The sequence below is a fragment of the Hippocampus bargibanti genome, linkage group LG05, assembly GCF_051943395.1.
Source record: "Hippocampus bargibanti isolate YZ-2025 linkage group LG05, ASM5194339v1, whole genome shotgun sequence".
Classification (NCBI taxonomy): domain Eukaryota; kingdom Metazoa; phylum Chordata; class Actinopteri; order Syngnathiformes; family Syngnathidae; genus Hippocampus; species Hippocampus bargibanti.
In genome coordinates, this window is record NC_142738.1 from 9,202,463 (window position 1) to 9,222,202 (window position 19,740).

Sequence of the window (19,740 nt, forward strand, 5' to 3'; positions counted from 1 at the left end):
AGTTGTGTCCATAATTTGTAAAATGGCTTCAAATGACTTCTACTGAGCGTATTTTACAAAGATTCCACCGCATATAGCTATATTTTACGTATTAAGACTCACTCTGAATATGCAGGAAGCCTTGTTTTTGAGTTGGTCATGAGTCCGTACGTGATGTCACGAAAGGACCGCCCCCTAACTGAAAAAAAGACATTGTAGCAGTCCTTCCATCACGTCAATGTATTTTGCTGTACATGTTTGGTCTGAGAACCGTGTTGCACCCAAAAGCCGCCAGAAGAGGGCATCCAAGCTCCATATAAGGAATTTATCAGCCTGTGGAAGCGGAGGTGGCCACTGGAGGTCGCCATTTTGTGCCTCTTTTTTTGGGTGAGAGATTTTCCCCCAATGTTGCCTCAAAATGGCACATATAATTCTTTATAATCGATTGCAAACATGTATGCTTTCCTCTTCAGAACTATTTGAATCATATTCATAACTGGATGTGTAACAAGAAAGCATGTTCTCCAAATCTGAAGCCATTGTTTGATTCACAAGCAATGCACGACGTATTGGCATGACGTCACGAACTGGGGGCGGGACATTCTGAAAATGCCCAATTCGCAGCTCATTTTTTTTGCAGATTTTGGACACTTTAAGTCATTTTTATTGGTGTTTTGCATTTGACTAAAAATATACTGCGTGTTTTGGGTATTTTAGATGCTATAAAATGTTTTTCTGATGCCAGTTAAAAAACAAAAAGCGACGTCGGTTGTCCTTTAAATCAGCCCGACAGTAAAAACTGACGAGTACATTACAGCTTGAAAGCACCAGAGGATTCTCCTTTGTGGAGAGAAAATGTTCTGATTCTAATTTACAATGAAACTGGCACTATGACAAGCCCCATGCTGACATTAGCATCAACTGTGAGAGGCAGCACAAAGCAAGTGTAGAAGCTAATGAGACGTGTGCAGGCTAGCTAGCAGTAACTTCGCGTATGGAGCCGGCAAATTGACTTTCATTCCGATCGTTCTGCTGGATTTTTACCAATCATGAGGAACGGAAAACCATTCATGTTAACGGCGAGTACTATCACAAAGTTATTTTAAATAATACATTCTGACATTTTGTTGAAAAGTAGGCGCGCATGCGTGTTCGCGTGCGCGAGCGTATGTGTGTGTGTGGCTCACACTGAAAAACTTGTCTAAATATTTTACTTTTATGGCTCTCTTAGTCAAAAAGATTCCCGACCCCTGCTTTAATAGTTCCACAAGGGGGAAATTTGCAACAACAACAAAAATGCTGGGCATGGCCTCTGGCAATGTTTCTTCCACAAGGGACAGAGTGTGTAAGGCGAAGTGTATCTCAAAAAAAAAAATCCCATAGGAAACCATTAAAATGGGAATAATCCGTTCCCGGGTTTCCATAAAATTTACTTTTCAACTAAACTACACACAACATACCTTATTCTATGTATAATAAATGTGCTATTGTATTGTAATGAAAGAAATACATTGTATCAAGGTCACTTTATTTACATTTGTGATGGTCATTTATGGCTTGATGGAATGGCGTTGGAGGTCGAAGGTCAAAGGGAATTGCTGTTTGGAAAGAGAGGCGCATATATGAGGACTGTAATTAAAGAAATAAACTGTGCTGTAAAATAAAGTTTTATTTACCTATTTGATGGTCGTTGATGGCTTATGGAAGGAGAGTCACCTTCCATAAGGACTGTTGGTAACTTAACCTCTGGTGCTGTTCGGTCATGTGCTTCCGCCGAAGATCACTCCGCCAGCCGTGGTGGGTGTGTATTATGAAAATAGTGCTTATTATAAGGTTTAATTTTCATAAATCTGACGTTTGTAAGACGAAAAGTTTGTAAGATAAGGTGTTTGTAAGTTGAGGTCTCAATGTATTTTGGACAGCCGCCCTCATTTCAAGATCATAACTCCAGTCACGTAATTTAGGAATTAACTTTTTTTTCTGATGAAGAGTAATGTTTCTTACGCTGCGTTGAATGTTTATGTAGTCCTAAAACTCAATATTCTATGGGTCCTGGAATTAAACCCTGGCACTGTAGTGGACACATTTTTGCACATCTAGCGGTGAATGATTTGACGATGTCCAGTATGTATTAGTTTGTCATTTCAACAATGCGCAGACCAGCCACAAGATGGAGACGAGTTTCCACAAGTGTATTTCAAATCTAAATGCTTGGTATGAACGTGTCGCATCGTCACCATATCTGGATTTTACCTGCATTCGTGGGTTTTAAAGAGCCTGACGAGACACAATTTGCCATGTTTTGGCACCTGCACTTTCGCGATGAATAAACACGATGAGCAGTTCAAACATTTATTAGACAATTTTTTGAGAAAGTACCGGTATAAAATACAAACATGTCTTGGAACATAGGGCCTCAGCCCTTGTCACAGACACGACATCGGAACCCGCTTTGAGATCCAATACAAAAAAAGTCACGAAAAACATGCTCCGTTTGTGGTTGAATACATTTTCACTGTTGAATATTTTACGCACTGCACAAACCTAAAATGCATTATTCTCTTCTAAGTTAATGTTTTGAAAATCCATACCTGTCAATCTTGGCTAATAGCTGCCCTTATAAATGATAACAATTCCCGTATAAAAGTTGTAGTACGGCGTACATTATTTGAAATGATAAAAAAACGCTAACACCAGCAGGAATGCAGTTTACCGCGCATGAGTACATTATGCTTTCATAATCGACCGTACGCAGCCATAAAAAATATGAATTAAAAAAAACTTTATGCAATTAATGTCGTTAATTAGGATAAATATAAAAAAAATACCTTAGCTGTCTCTGAAGAACATTGATTGTACTAAATCAGAGCAGTGGTTATGGCTGCCATAAACGGGATGTTGTGCTCCGCAAGAAAATGGCAGAAGAGAATTTCAGCATTCGTGACTTTGTGGGATGCCGCTGGATCAGCGCTAGATACGAAGTGTTTGGTCAATGGAACATGAGACTTGCTTTTGGCTACATTTTCCACGTGTCCGGCAGTTTTAAACGACAACCGACACCATTTTTTTTTTGTTTCCTGACATCAGAAAAACGTTTTATAGTATCTAAAATACCCAAAACACACAGGCTGATATTTTTAGTCAAATGCAAAACACCAATAAAAATGACGTAAAGTGTCCCAAAACTACTTCAAAATGACCCCGGAGATGGCGAGTTTCAGAAGGTCCCGCCCCCTTGTTCGTGACGAAGGTTTGGAGACGAGGGTTTGGAGTCCTGGTATATCATTACTAATGAGTTTTGTATTAAGTCTTCAATTTCGCAATTCCTCATGAATATTGTTTTTTTTACATATTAATGGCTTATGTCTACCTTATTATTATGCTATTATCTTTTGTTTAACACAAATTTATGGTGTTAATACATAAATATTCCCAAGGAATTTAATATTGTGCTCTCTCTCTCTCTCTCTCTCTCTCTCTCTCTCTCTCTCTCTCTCTCTCTCTCTCTCTCTCTCTCTATATATATATATGTGACGGGTGTCACAACAGTGACTGTCTTCATCTCCACGATGCTGCTGTATTAATGAAGACGAGACGCGTGGATGTGTCTTTTTATTTCTTTTATTTCTGCAACACAGTATGGCAGAAGGGATGGGTGAAGTCGCATGGGTTTCGTCTTGTGATTAACCTGAATCTCCTCGAGATTGTTCTCAAATGCAAAACATTGTAGATAACAAAACAGAATTAACAACGTGTGATCGTATAGTGGTTATTTACAGAAAAAGAGAATACAACACAAGTTCACTGTTATTTACAAGATGTCCCTGAACGCATCATGGGCGGAGACTCGGCAGAACACGCGGTGCGCTTGTAATGGCTGGCGCACAGTTCAACCAGCCACGGACACTCACGGGCAAATGAAACACGACACAAGAAACTAAATATTGTTCAATAAAAACAAAATGAAACAATTATTACCTGCAACACAGTATGGCAGAAGGGATGGGTGAAGTCGCATGGGTTTCGTCTTGTGATTAACTGCGATAGAAAAGCGCATATTCCTAAATTCCACTCGACAAAACGTGAAGTAAATAATGACACAAAAAGTAATCTGGACTCGAAATGAATAAGGGAACTAATTAGATAACACTAGACAGTACAAAAGGGGAAACAAAATAAGATATTGTCATGAAAATGCGCGTTAATCAAGACCAACAGAAAATTGCGACTCACCCTGAATCTCCTCGAGATTGTTCTGGAAACTATGGGCGGGACATAGTGCCACACTGTGCGCCGTTGCGTCACTTCCTTCATAATTTAATAACCTAAGTGTACAACTCCGTTACATACACCCCCCTTAAATTATGCAGAAGTGAGGCAACATACACACGGAAGACAACAGAAAGACCAACAGGCAAAATAGACAAGGTTATCGGGCAAGGATGTACAAGGAAGCTGTCTAATTATGTCACTCATCTGACCAACTACGTCAGGTGACTGGAGTAAGGGATCTGTCGCCGGTGTGTCAGGGTCTGTGTGCTCGTCGGAGATGCACTGTACTGGGTCTGGGAAGGAACTCTGTCCCCACTAACATAAGTGGCCTCAGCTCGCACCTGCCCATTCCCCTCTGTACAAACTACATCACCCTGCATAGCACTACATAACTGTGACAGACTGGAGAAAGGGATCTGTTGCTGGTGTATCAGTTGTCTGTGCGCTCGTCGTAGATGCACTGCACTGGGTCTGGGAAGGAACTCTGTCCCCACTAACATAAGTGGCCTCAGCTTGAACCTGCCCATTCCCCTCTGTACAACCTACACCACTCTGGATTGCACTATACAACTGTTACACGGTTGGGAAGCCTCTACCTCTACCAACACACTCATTCAAAGGTGTGCTACTTGTTACATGTAAGGAGCTCATTCTTAGCCTTAACACACAAAAACACGTACATGAAAAAAAAACACACTAATTGCAAAACAGCAGGTAGACAATTAACACACTACATGTATTTCCAAAACGGGGGTCGACACACCGTCCACCGAGTGATGGGACTGCACAGCGTCTTCATTGTGCAGCATCCTCTGGATTGCACTATACAACTGTTACACGGTTGGGAAGCCTCTACCTCTACCAACACACTCATTCAAAGGTGTGCTACTTGTTACATGTAAGGAGCTCATTCTTAGCCTTAACACACAAAAACACGTACATGAAAAAAAACACACTAATTGCAAAACAGCAGGTAGACAATTAACACACTACATGTATTTCCAAAACGGGGGTCGACACACCGTCCACCGAGTGATGGGACTGCACAGCGTCTTCATTGTGCAGCATCGCGGTCCCAGTCCGAAGTGGAGAGTCACTTGTGATCCGGGTCACGGCACCAATGTGACGGGTGTCACAACAGTGACTGTCTTCATCCCCACGATGCTGCCGTATTAATGAAGACGAGACGCGTGGATGTGTCTTTTTATTTCTTTTATTTCTGCAACACAGTATGGCAGAAGGGATGGGTGAAGTCGCATGGGTTTCGTCTTGTGATTAACCTGAATCTCCTCGAGATTGTTCTCAAATGCAAAACATTGTAGATAACAAAACAGAATTAACAACGTGTGATCGTATAGTGGTTATTTACAGAAAAAGAGAATACAACACAAGTTCACTGTTATTTACAAGATGTCCCTGAACGCATCATGGGCGGAGTATATATATATATATATATATATATATATATATATATACACACACACACACACATACATATACAGTAAAGTCTGGTTATATCGATATTCAAGGGAGTCCAAAAAAATATCGATATAACCGGGACTATCGATATATCCGACCTTGTTTGCATGTAATTTTCTCCGTGCGTGCATAGAAATAGTATCGATATAACCGGGACTATTGATGTATCCGATATCGATATAACGAGACTTTACTGTAGTTGCAATCGAGGAATCAACTAGTTATAACGTAGGACTGCAAATATAGAAACGGAAATACAAAATCAAACGAAAACAATGTGACGCCCATGCGCAAATCATGCTTCATCGACACACTCAATAACCACAGGAAATATTTTTTATCATATAAAAGTTGTTATATACGGCGTACACAATTCAAATTGATGAAAAAACATAAAATACAGGGAAAACATCGAAGTTGACACGTATAAAAATCACAGGCACTGAGTTGTGAGGTGAAAAAAAAATAATGACCTGAGCCCTTTATGATCTCAAATAGCAGCTACAAAGCTATCCATCTATCACTACCTATTCTATCTATCGATCAATCACTTTTTACATTTGTCCATTTTGCTTGGGATCGCAAATGAGAATCAGTTTTCAATTGAGTCACCGGGATAAAAAGTTAATCTTCCGAACCGCTTAGTGCACACGGAGGTGGGAGACACCCTGAATCGGTTGGCAGCCTATTGCAGGGCCCCCAAGTAACGAACAACTGTCCACGAACAAATTCACGCTGACACCTAATCAATTAGGAGTGTTCAATCAGCCTGCCATGCATGTTTTTGGAATGGGGATGAAACCAGGAGGACCCGGTGAAAACCCAGAAGAGCCTCCACACCAGGATTTGAACCCATGACCTCTGAACTGTGGTCAACATGTGAACCATTCAACTACCGGCCCACTCCGGGATAAACATTTACATTATTGGTTTAAATCCTACTAGCACTCCATAAAAGGACAACCGACACCATTTTTGTGTTTCCTAACTGACATCAGAAAAACTTTTATAGCATCTAAAATACCCCAAACACGCAGGCTGATATTTTTAGTCACATGCAAAACACCAATAAAAATGACTTCAAGTGTGCTAAAACTGCAACAAATTGAGCTGCGAATTGGGAATTTTCAGAAAGTCCCGCCCCCAGTTCGTGACGTCACGCCAGGACTTCTTGACTTGCTCGAGAATCAAAACAATGGCTTCAGATTCGGACAATATGCTTTCTTGGTACACATCCAGTTATGAATATGATTCAAATAGTTCTGAAGAGGAAAGCATACATGTTTGCAATCGATTAAAGAAGTCCTTCTGGATCATTTTGAGGCGTCTGGACTCCAATCTAGCATCCCAGAAAATGCACAAGATGGCACCCAAGCTCCGTTGGAAATGGGCTGATTTGTCTGCTGGGAATTGGTGTCAACTAGTATCAAATAGTAGTCTTCGTGTAACACACAATGATTCACCATCGCGTTATTTATGTGTTCTCCTAATTTCGCCATCAACACGGATCAACAAGTTTTCAGACCAAAGTACCCAAAATGCATTGTGTGTCGCTTTCTCGGTCAGGGGCGTTCCAGACGTGACGTCACAGGAGGTATCGTCACCGACTCAAAAACAAGACTTCCTGAACATTCAGTGCGAGTCTTAAAACGTAAAATATAGCTATATGCGGTGTAATCTTTGTAAAATACGCTCAGTAGAAGTCATTTCAAGTGATTTTACAAATTATGGACACAACTTGTCCGGAGGAGTCTGTTGTCCTTTAAATCCTACTAGCACTCCATTAACTAGCTTCCACATGATTGTGCATTTGTTTTTGTTTTCTGTAACGTGCAGACCTTTCGGAAATCTCTGCCATAGATGATGTCCAAATGTACTATTTGTGTCCCAAATGTGTGGGTGTGACCCCCCCCCCCCCCTCCTTGCTGTCATCATTTGTCTTCAACAATGAGCCATCCTTTCTTGTAGTCAATGAGCAGCTCCAGGAAGTACTTCCACTCGGGTTCGCTGTCATAGCACACCTCAAAAATGGTCTTCAGGGGGTTGCCGTGAGTCTCGTGAACCCGAATCACCTCCCCTCGGTACCACACCTCAGACTTGTCGTCGTCCTCGTACAGGTGTCGGATCCTCTTGCCCACCAGGTCCGGGTAAGTCAGTCTCAAGGCACAGCGGCGTCTGTCTTCGGCGCTGTGGCGGGTCGACGGGTAGGGACGATACGTGATTTTCAAACGCGATCTGGTCTTTCGCGAGCCGCATCTCCGTTCTGCGTCCTTACTTTTCAGCTTGACGGTCATTCCCGAACTCTGAAGGGACGCCGGCTGGAATGCAGTCGAGAAACTGGAAGGTTCCTCTGGTTCGATATTACTTTTCTCAAAGTCTTCGGAAGTTAAAGGGTGAGTCCAAGAATCGTCTGAGGGTAAAACATCTTCACTGCTGGTTGTCTTGTCCGATTGTCTTTCAGTGTGCTTATTGTCTTCATCGTCAGACAAGCTGTTGTCCAGAAAGAGGCGCCTTGAGCTGCTCTTCACCCTGCTTTTTGCTTTCGTGAAGCTCTTCTCACGAGATTTGGCTTTGGCGTCCTCTACTGGTGAATAGTTGCTATTGATGTTCCAGCCTTGCCAAATCTCCATGTCTACTCCTGAAACAGTAACGTAGAAAAGTTCAGAGAAAGCAGGAAATCCTCCCGGGGGAGGGGAATAACGACACTAAAAATAGATTAATCAGATAGAGGGGGTAGTAGTGTGTTAGTCAGGGTAAAACATTGCTCCACAAAAGGTCCCAGTGTTCAAATCAAAGCGAAGGATGAAATTCAATGTTGCGGATCAACAAAAAGGAGGTCATCCAGATTGGGACTATTTTTGGATTCAGCAGAAGCAAAACAAATGATAACTTGACCTTGTCACATGGCACACCGAGAAGCCAAAGTGATTTTCCCCACGCGTTGTTTTCCTCCAACAATGGAAACATCATTGAAAAGAGTATCTTGTTCCCATAATGTAGAGCAGCTGGTATGTCAAAAACATTTGAGAATACAGTTTAGCAAATAAAGTGAAAGCAGAAGTTGACCAAGATGAAGTGGTAACACGATTATTTCACCACATTTTGGCTCTCGGAAGGCTTTAGCTGAACATTGTGCTGTGATGTCGAGGAAATGGAGTGGGAATTTAGTTTGCAGGTCTTCAATTTTACTGCTTTTTTTAAGTCTGGATGACGATTCGCCACATTTTTAGTTCACCCTTCAGAGTTTAAAATGCCACGATGGCTAATCACTGTGCATATCTCACCTCTCACTCAAAAGCTAGGACGGATAGCCTCAAAGTGCAGGAAAAGGACAGAGGGTTAAAAAAAATAACCAGCTGTGATGGAAAACACCAGCATCCTGCTCCTGGATGGAGTGATGTGTTCAAAGCTTGATTTTTTTTTTACATTAAGAATAAGGAGGTGCGTGATTTTGCCAATTGCGTGCAACCCTGATTGATCACGTTGAATCAAAATGCAAGGTTACGAGTTGGCCCAAACCAACTAGACTCCCCTAGGTTCAGATATCACTACATTCTCAACACATCAACTAGTTGAGCAACATTAAAAAGAACAGTCATATTAGCGTCGGTCTTTTTCAGAATTAAAAACGTTTCATAAATTTTCTTCCCTCCCCTATAGTTAATTTAGTAAATAGCGCTATCTCAATGACGACAATTGATCTGTATGTTAGCATGCTAACCGATGTATGCTAACCGCTTGTTGAATGGAGGAGACTAATAGATTATACCATTTTTTGCAAAGCATGGGGTTTTAAATTTAAAAAAAATCGGGACTGCTCATGGTGTGAGGTGTATTATTGAAAAAAATAGTAAATGAAATTTTTATAAAGTCCATTATAATTCTAATCTAATCTAGTCTATAAATTAATCTCGTGTAAATTTTACTGTTTAATTGAGAATCCTATAAAGCTCCCCCACCAATCCCGTCCGTGGTTACGACTTCAAACACGACAATATTCAGCCGGGAAGCGACAATGTAGTTAGCAAGTTAGCAAAAGCGAATTTAGACATTTGTTTTTAAATACGTTATAATGAAAAAAGTGACTAACAAATAATTTTTGTCCATAAACCAACATGGTGCTATGGCTCCATTACAATTTAAAAATAAGCACGTTTGTAATAATACTGAGGCTGTTGGATCGACTCGCACACTGTAATGCCGGGCCGGGGGGGGGGGGGGGGGGGGGGTCGTTGTTACAACTCTATATTGAGCTTTGAGGCTCCACATATAATTCACTGAAATGTAAACATGGTGCAATGGTCAGGGAAGAAGCAGGAGAGAAAATACCCAGAAACAAAGAGAGCGTGTGGAACTGTGCATAAACTTTTGGCAATATTGGCGCACCATTCACTGTCCGCCACTCACGTGCATTTTGGCAACAAGAGACTGCTTTCTCATCACAAAATCTCAAGGTACACATTTTCTTCGGAATATGTTCAACATGCTCCCAGAAGTAAGTTTCCTTGCTTATAATGGAAAAAGGAAGAAAGCTGAGGGGGGATTAGTTGACGACATAATAATTAAGTCCATATACCTGGGTAGTCTTTTGGAAATCAGGTGATGTTGAGTCTGTAAAAAAATAAATGCCATTTTATTTGGATTATCAATGGCGTCTGCAAGCGGAGCAGAAATTTGTTAGTGCTTAAATAACAAACCAGCGTTCAAATAAGCGGAACCAAATGAAAGTAATTCTGGTGTCCAACAAAGAATGCATTTTTTTTCAACCGCAAGCAAGAGGAGGCTGGTTCAAAAAATGCTTTTCGTGTTGTTGCACAGTAACCTGGCACTAGTTTTGAAACTTGTAGCATTGGAATGAGTTTAGTGCTTTTATTTAAGTGTACATGTACCAGTTTTGGACGATATTTAAAGGACAACCGACGTCACTTTTTTGTTTCTTAACTGACATCAGAAAAACGGGCAGGGGGGGAAATGTCGCACCCAAAAATGGCAACCAGCTCCCGTGAGGAATGAATCAGCCCGTTTCCACAGGCTGATAAATTCATTCCATGGAGCTTGGACGCCCTCTTCTGGCGGCTTTTGGGTGCAACGTCAAGGTTTTCAGACAAACAGTACAGCAAAATACATTGACGTGATGAAGGACTGTCTTTTTATCGGTCGGGGGGGGGGGGGGGGGGTGTAACGTGAGGACTCGTCACCAACTCAGAAAACAAGATTTCCTGAATATTCAGCGCGAGTCTTAAAACGTAAAATATAGCTATATGCGGTGGAATCTTTTGGAAATACGCTCAGTCGAAGTCATTTGAAGCCATTTTACAAATTATGGACACAACTTGTCCGGAGACGTCGGTTGTCCTTTAATGCTTGCTACAGTAAACCCCGCCTTTCATCATAATGTTATGTTTCAGTTCAATAGATTCACCAAATAACCAATCTAAATATTCACTAGGGATATTTTTGTGGCACTACAATGCCCTGAGAAACCAGATGATGAACGCAACTCAACTACAGGCGTGTTTCAGGGAGGTGAGAATTACCAAAGTGTCAAAACCCACGTTGGATATGTCAAAAAAATGTGCTGTGCATCAGCCAGTTGCCACCAGACAGATTTTAGTGATGGTGCTGTTACAATGTACCTAAAAAAAAAAACAAAAAAAACAGTGGGATCAGCTGCACATGAGAATCTCGATGATCGAGAGCTGCCCTTCAACCAGAATGGGATGCCATGCCTCAGTAGACAAAAATTCAAAGCGTCATGAGATGTCATTGTCAAGTTATAATTGATGCTCATTATTCTTAAGGGTACGTGACGAGTTATTGTGATGTTGGTATTTTTTGTTGTTGTGGCGTACTCGTGATTGTTAACGTCTGTTGCAATGATGAGGAATTCACCAGTGCATACAAATGTTGTACTTTTACGATATCATATCACTGTAGCGTGAACCTTTTTACATTTTTCTTCAATTTCAATTGAAAGCCAAATATCCTCAACTTTTTGTCAGGAATTTACAGATGCTACCAAACTTACGAACGAGATACGTTCCGAACGGTCGTTCGTAAGTTGGATTCGTTCGTAAGGTGAATTCGTTCGTAACTTGCTTCAGTGCTATATTTTGTATGCAATGTATGTTTGCGGCTTATATAAGTATGTTTAAGGGTTATACATGTATGTTTAAGGCGTGTCCAAGTATTGCTTTGTACTAAAAAATAAACATTTAATACAATATATAAAGACATGTAAATGTAAAACTGGAGAGAATACATTGGATGCTACAGTGTCGTGTTCGGTTTCAACATTTAGCTTGTCGTAGACGTGCACTTTCCACCATGGCATCCCTGATCCACTGCTGAAAATGACGCTTCGATCCTCTCCTCTTTCATCTAGAACTGCTTCAATTCACAAAGGCGGTAGAGAAAGTGCTGAAGAATGAATGACTCTCAGCGTCTTTGTGTTGTCATATTATTTGTTATTTATTTATTATTTGTTTATTTATTTATTATTTGTTTTTTTGTTTGTTTTTTGTTTTACTTTGTTACTTCCGGGTTGAGTTGGCTGGCGCGTGTGGCTGCCGCTGCTCACCCGCAAAATATCATGTGACTGTAAAGTGTCCTTTAGTGTTTTGAAAGGCGCTTATAAATCCATCCATTTTCCGTCCCGCTTATTCCTCATTAGGGTCGCGGGGGTTGCTGGAGCCTATCTCAGCTGTCTTCGGGCACGAGGCGGGGGACACCCTGAATTGGTTGCCAGCCAATCGCAGGGCACACAAAGACGTACAACAGTCACTCTCACACTCACACCTAGGGACAATTTGGAGTTATCAATCTGTCTGCCATGCATGTTTTTGGAGTGTGGGTGCTTATAAATGAAATGTATTATTATATTATTATTATAATACTACATGTTACTACAAACATGTCTGTATGTACCATTGTTCGTAACTCGAATGTTTGTAAGTAGGGGAGCATCCGTATATGAGCAATGGGTAACCAATCCTATCCAAGCTGACTAAGTGACAATATACATCAGTAATGCTCAAAAGATGTTGCGAATTGCGAAGGTTTAAAACGAAGGACTACAGAGGATGACCCTGAATGATATTTATTTCAAAAATCCGTGCTCTGTTTTTCATTCGCCTTTCAAATTTCTACCATCTCAAGTTAAAAGTAAATTGTGTGCTGCCATCTTGTGTTCAGGAGTTAAATTACATCGAAATCAAATGAGTTATGAATTGTTTATTTTATTCATGATTTTTTTGTTTATTTATCTATGTTGTGCCCAGTAGCTAAATTACATCCAAAATAAATGAGTTATGGAATGTTTTGTTTATTTATTTTATTTATTATTTTTATTTGTTTATTTTGTTTATCTATGTTGTGCCCAGTAGTTAAATTACATCCAAAATAAAGGAGTTATGAACCACTATTTATTCATTAATTTATGTATTTATATATTTATTTATCTGTTTATTTAGTTTTTGTTTTTATACTTTTATTTTATCTATTTATTCCTTCATTCATGTATTTATTATTTAGGATTACATAAACATTACATAATAATAATACATTTTGTTTTCAAGCGCCTTTCAAAGCTTTCAATGACACTTTACAGTCACAGACAAGCATATGGAAAAAAAACAGATACAATAATACAATAAATGCAGCGTTAGAAACCTGAGACCGTCTTCTTTCATCAGTAGAAAAGAATTAATTCCTAAATGATATGGGTTTGGAGTTATATGACCTTGAAATGAGCGCAGCTTTCTAAAATACAATGCAATACATATTGGTTTATATAGCGCTTTAACTTCAGCTGGAACAAAGCGCTAAAATGGGGGGGGGGAATGCTGCCCCCTTATGGAAGGGAAAAACATTGCCAGAGGCCATGGCCACCGCTTTATCGGCACCCAAACTAGAAAAAAAAAAAAAAAAAACGGAACAAATTCTGGAATGGCACTCTACGTCCTATTTTCAATTCCCGAATTAATTTGTGAATGGCAGTGAATGAGTTAAGATCCAAAGACTCAAAGTGCACTGACTCACCCAGATGCTTGCAGACATTGGCGTAATACAAAAGATTGATGACATCGGCGTAGACGTTGGGCAAGTGTTTGAGCGACATCAACCTCATGAGTCGCGACGCGCAGGGTTTGTGAACCTGGGTGAGAAGGACTTTCTCTTCGGAGAGGGTCGTGGGCCGCAGTTCCACCTTGTGTTCCTGTAGGACTTGGTCGACAAAGGTTCCGGGCACCACGGCGAAAAGGATTTCTTTCACCACCAGCATCGGGAGAAACACGGCCCCCGTTCTCATGACGTGTGGAAAAGGGCAGCGCTCATAAAGGATGTACTCCCTGAACCTGTCCAACACCACCTGAAGAGCACAAGAGATTTCTTGATTGAGCCACTTCTCCCTGGCTTGACTCCCCAACAAGCAGGAAACTTTCTGGACTTTGGTTGACGAGGATTCCGCCAGTCCCAGCTGAGATAGCCAAGTTCTGAGTTCTTGCTCTGAGGTGGCAGACACACTTTTGCATATCTGCTTGCAGAGGGCGCGGTGCAGCTCTAAGAAATGCTTACGAACAGATACATTTGGTTTTTGTTTCCCGGGTGGGAGGTCAGCCGGAATGTGTACGGGTGTTTCTTGTTCGGCTGGATGACAGAAGTTCTGATCGGGGAGATGAATATTGTTGAAGGACTTGGTTGGAATGGTTTTGGTATCCAATTTTGGTTTTGGCGGTTGGAGAGGACTGAAAGGTCTTGGCTCAGTGTTGGTTTCTTGATCCTCAGGTGTGCCGGCATTACCTAAAGAGGAGCTTGGCGGTTTGGGGCTTTGCGGAGAATGATTGACCTCCACTGGTGATACATTCCATTCAAGATTCTCGGGCTTACATATCTGAGTGACTCGGAAGGATTTGAAATCTGACCCAGTTGGATTTTCAGGTTGCGGTTTGATTTGAATCAACGTTGAGCTACAAGCGGCTTCACTTGGAGGATTTTCACCAGCGTCACATGTGTACGATTCAATCATCTTTTCAGTTTTGATCTTCGTGGGTTCAATCGTTGGGACTTGAGACCTCTCCGGGTACATACAACTAGGTGTTATTTTTGGAAGGGGTGTAGTGGTTTCTACTTTACAGTGTTCAGACAACTGGTTCTCTATCTGAGGTTCAATGTCTGAAAGGGACACTCCAGGCGGTTTTAGGTGTTCTCCGTCAGCTGCCAGGCTAAACACGCTGTCAATAAGCGGGATTTGTGTGGACTCCTGGTCGTCCTCCTCAATTTCTAACTTTGGTCGCTTTGTAATCGGGAGACTTTCATATAAATCTGGTTCCTCTTTGATTTTTACAAGCGATGGGGAACGTCTCTTCCGACTGTCTTTGAGAACACAATCTGCAAAGCTACACGCAAGAAGACGCTCGTGTTTACCGCCCAACGTTTCAAATTCTGGCCTGTTTCTTAAGGTTGCACTGAGGCAATCGGACGTTTGATTAGTAGATTGGGGAAGCCTTGTGCTGGGGGAAGCTGGGAGGTCTTTAGGATCTTTGGACCACGTACCCTGACCTGAATAAAAAGAATAGTCCAGCGGTTTCTCTTGAGGCAAAAGGGCCGGTTGATCCATCTGATGATCAAGTTGACGAGTGATTGGAGGATACAGTGTGCTCATTTGAAAGTGGGGAGGCAAACCGGATTGGCCCGCAAGTGGTGTCGGACCGACGGGGTCCATCTGTACCAAAGCAGGGGGTCTGTCCAACGCTACGAAATGCAAGTTGCCGTTGCTCTTTTGAATTCCAGCTGCAACGGACAAGCGTTGGTCCGATGGTGAAAGGTTGATTCTATGAGGTGGCCCAGGTGACACGTGTCGCCTCTCTCCGTTTTGGACTTGACCTACAGGAAAACCAGGATGTGCGTAGCACGGGTAGCCGAAACCCTGCACAAAGGAGTGATTTGCTTGTGTTTTATTGCTATGCAAAAACAAAGGAATGGCGCCACAAAGCGATGGAGGCAAAGCATAATGCTCCCGAGGGGTTGGGATGGCTCTTTTGTGAACGGCAAAATCCCCTTTCTGCTCACCGCCAAGATCGCGGCAATGTGTTCTGCTTTCTACCTCCACGTTGGCCGGCGAGTAGTAAAACATTGGAATCTTTGTTGGATGGCCATATTTGGACATGGGAGAACATTCTTGATAAAGCTCTGAGGTCATACGCTCATATGTCGCATGGGAGGGATGAAAGCCTGCGTAGCCTCTGGGGGGAGGCTGTAAATGTCGACTTTGCTCACGTAAAGACGTTCGAATAGGAAGAGGGGCCGCGCTGGGGTAGCCACAATAGTGAGGCTCCGTTCGAGTCGGCCTTCCTCTGTTCAAACTTTCTGCAGTCATTTGCTTGACTTGTTCCTCATCGGGATCCAACCGTAAACTTTGCAGTTTCTCTTGTGCCATTCGCTGGATGGCTGATCTTTGGTTGTGGTAAGCCTCCCCCACGCGAGTCCAGTCACGCTCAATTTCCGCATTGGTTGCTGTCTGACCGCGTTCCAAGCTATACCGGTGTCCCATCATGCACCCCAGATTATGGCAGCAAGGGTTATGCGCATACAGAGCTTTCGGAATCGCCAAAAAAACAGGATTGTCAGAGGGAGATGAATGACGGCCACACGTTTTCATCCCAGGCGCCTGATGTGTTGGATTTCCAGAGTCCAGCAGAGCATCACTTGAGTTAGTCCAAGGTGGTGTAAACTGTGCTGCATCCTTTTCTCGGGGGTTGTAGGAAACATGGTTCCCGCCATACTGGAACATCGGCTTGACAATAAAGCCAGACATATCTGGTGATTTTGACAGTCCAGAAAATGCCATGGTTTCGTCAAAGAAAGGCATCGTGGCTCAAACAGTGTTTCTTTCACTGGTTGCTCATCTTATCGTCAGTCTTTGATGGTGTGCCGCCAAGCCTAAGAAAATAACATAGGTGTAAGCATGTGCCATATACTTGTGGTTAACCATTTACACTAGGGAGGAGGGTGGAACAGAGACACAGACAGAGAGAGAGAGAGATTGAGAGATCGAGAGACATCAAGGTCTGCATTTTAAAAGAAAAATTCAACCTTGAATTCAAGTGATTTTGTTTTTATTTTGACACACACAACAAGGTCTGCATTTTAACTCATTCACTGCCAGACGTGTAAAAATGTGTCTACTCCAGTGCCAGGGTTTTTGTCATTGTCACTTGAATTCCAGGACCCACAGAATATTGCGTTTTAGGACTACATAAACATTCAATACAGTGTTAGAAACTAAGAGTTTCTTCTTTCATCAGAAAAAAAGTTAATTCCTAAATTATATGGGTCTGGAGTTATATGAGCTTGAAATGAGGGTAGCTGTCCAAATTACAATGCAATACATACAGTACATATTGGTTATTATAGCGCTTTAACAACAGCTGAAGCTGGAACTAAGCGATGACATGGAGGAAAAAAATGAAATGATGCCCCATGTGGAAAGAAAAAACATTGCCAGAGACCATGGCCAGTACTTTATCGGCACCCAAGCACAAAAAAAAACCACGAACAAATTCGGGAATGCGCTCTACGTCTTATTTTCAATTCCTGAATAAAATCGTGAATGGCAGTGAATGAGTTAAGAAGAAAATCTAGCCTTGAATTCAGGTGATTTTTTTAATGTTATTTTATTTTATTTGAAAAAAACACATCAATATATTTTTGTCAAATCACGTATGCTGCATTTTAAAAGTGATGTTTTTTTATTATTATTTTATTAACTCACAGCCGCCTCTCATTTCAAGCTCATACAACTCCAGACCCATATAACTTAGGAATTACCCCTTTTTCTGATGAAAGAAGAAAATCTAAGGTTCCTTATTGGATTGGATTGGATTTGCCTTTATTAGTTTCACAGTGGAGAAATTTACATTTCACAGCAGCAAAGTGATGAAAGGAATGAAAGTAGAAAAACAAAATACAGTAAAGTCTCGTTATATCGATATTCAAGGGAGTCCGAAAAAATATCGATATAACCGGGACTATCGATATATCTGACCCTGTTTGCATGTAATTTTCTCCGTGCGTGCATAGAAATAGTATCGATATAACCGGGACTATCGATATATCCGATATCGATATAACGAGACTTTACTGTACATGAGCTGCTGGAAAGGCAGCCACTCTTGCGGCGCCATCTTGAAGTCAAAAGAACAAAAAAAAAACCTAAATAACAAATAATATGACAGCATAGAGACAATATGACAAATCAAAGACACAGAGAGACATTCATTCTTCAGGACTTGCTGTACCCTCTTTGTGATGACATGAAGCAGTTGTAGATGAAAGAGGAGAGGATCAAAGCTTATCCTGCATTAGATGTTTATTTAGTCCTAAAAGTCAATATTCTGTGAGTCCTGGGATTCAAGTGACAATGACAAAAAAAAAATGTCCACTGGAATGGACACATTTTTGCACGTCTGGCAGTGAAAAAAAAACACATCAAGACATTTTTCTCAAATCGTGTATGCCACAGTTTAGCCACAGCAAACACACTAAATATGCCAAATTGTCCACTAATACAACAATTAGTATCACCACCTAACAACGTACAAAAACAGTGAAAGACTACATACCAGTGGTGTCGCTGACATTTTCCAGATTTGCTCCAATACTTTCAAGTATGTAGTTGTCTTTTCTGGTTGCTTTAACGGTTATTCTGTATTGCTGTCTTTTTCCCCTCGGGTAAGAACGTATCTACCTATTTTAAAATGACAAGAGTTCTGACTGCCCAATCCAGTTTTCGGGAATAAAAACAAGAATGTGAAAATACGTGTTTTTTTCCTCATCTCTTACCAAACTGCTTTTGCCATTCTCTGCCAGAACGTACTTTGGTGAGATATCAAATGAAGAATTTTGGTCGTGTACACAGAGCCACAGAGGTGCACCCAAGTGCAAGACGTTCAAACTCATCCACACCATTTCACATTTGAATTGCAAGTGCAACATTGCAGGTGCACAACAAGACACATTTTAGTCAGGACCGACACAGATACTTTTGATCTAGCGTAAACAAATTTCCTGATTTGACACGCGTGTTAAGTCGCGATACTTTGCGCCGTGTCGCGTGACGCGTTAACAGTTAGACGACAGGAACCTGTTGAACGTCTTTAATGGAGACGAATTAATCGTATACGGTCAGCGTGTACACTTGGATGAGGTTTCCTTTGTAGGTATTTTCTTTCCTCCTTGCTGCACACAAAATCATGACATGTTGCGGTCTTTACTTGGAAAAAAAATACTTTAAGCGGAGTGTAAAACAACGTGGTTCTAAACATGCTCACGATGACAGGCATTTAAAAGATCAAAACGTAACTATGTATGTTTGAGTATTAATGTCGTTTGTCCGCCTCCGGTTGTCATCCTTTACGAAATTAGAACGAAGTTACATTTCAATGCAATGTTTATTTACCTTCAGCTGAGATGTGACGCGGCACTTTCGACAAAAAAAATAAATACATTTAAAAACTCCCAGGTGAGGTTGGTCCAAAGTAGGTGCTGGAAACATTTGGTTTGCCAGTAGCCCAAGGATTAAATTAAATATTTAAAAAATAAATAATTACCCGTAGTGGTAATGGTGGTGCGGTTTGCACGAAAAGACTTTCCCGCGCGCTGCGGTTGTCCAAGCGTTCTTTTTTTCTTCTGTAGTGAAAAAGAGTGAGGACGTCGACAAAGGGAGGAGGGAGAACACAAAGGATGGTCTGTGATCAATAGGCGGAGTTTTGTTTTCTACACGTAATCATCGGAGGGAACTTTGATGAAATCGTGATGAACACACTTTTAGTCATTTGTTCTTAGTTCGTAGTTCAGTAACATCATGCGTAAATTCACAGTGTGCTTTGTTGTGCTTTGTTTCAAGGCCTTTCGTGAGAACATCCAAGTCAACTGCGCTCAAGTCAACATTCGTTTATGATGCGTCAATAGTCATAAAATAATTGTTTGACATCAAACAGTATGATGCAAATA

The 19,740-nt window shown here is 41.3% G+C and overlaps 1 protein-coding gene across 6 annotated transcripts; it reads right to left on the bottom strand.

Annotated features, from left to right (window-relative positions):
• Window positions 1-5,738: 5,738 nt before the first annotated feature.
• Window positions 5,739-19,412, bottom strand: prmt2ip (PRMT2 interacting protein). 6 transcript variants are annotated; one of them, XR_016115029.1, is made up of 5 exons: window positions 19,338-19,412; window positions 13,771-16,668; window positions 10,307-10,341; window positions 8,626-8,735; window positions 8,231-8,368 (listed from the first exon to the last, which is right to left on the bottom strand). XR_016115029.1 is itself a non-coding variant. In XM_088996877.1 (4 exons), exons 2-4 carry the CDS (start codon window positions 16,595-16,597, stop codon window positions 8,363-8,365), a joined length of 2,868 nt encoding a protein of 955 aa, XP_088853003.1. In that variant the 5' UTR covers window positions 16,598-16,668; window positions 19,338-19,412; the 3' UTR covers window positions 8,230-8,362. The 6 variants fall into 6 exon arrangements, 5 of the variants coding, with proteins under 5 accessions (XP_088853000.1, XP_088853001.1, XP_088853003.1 ...); XM_088996877.1 differs by lacking the exon at window positions 8,626-8,735 and having other exon boundaries at window positions 8,230-8,368; XM_088996874.1 differs by lacking the exons at window positions 8,626-8,735; window positions 10,307-10,341 and having other exon boundaries at window positions 5,739-8,368.
• Window positions 19,413-19,740: the final 328 nt, after the last annotated feature.

What these genes read in the sequence shown, in the direction of transcription:
- prmt2ip (XM_088996874.1), bottom strand. Translation starts at nt 16,597, where the DNA reads ATGCCTTTCTTTGACGAAACCATGGCATTTTCTGGACTGTCAAAATCA. An exon ending in CAATGTCTGCAAGCATCTGG is followed by an intron (nt 8,369 to 13,770) that starts GTGAGTCAGTGC and finishes TTACTGTTTCAG; the next exon opens with GAGTAGACATGGAGATTTGG.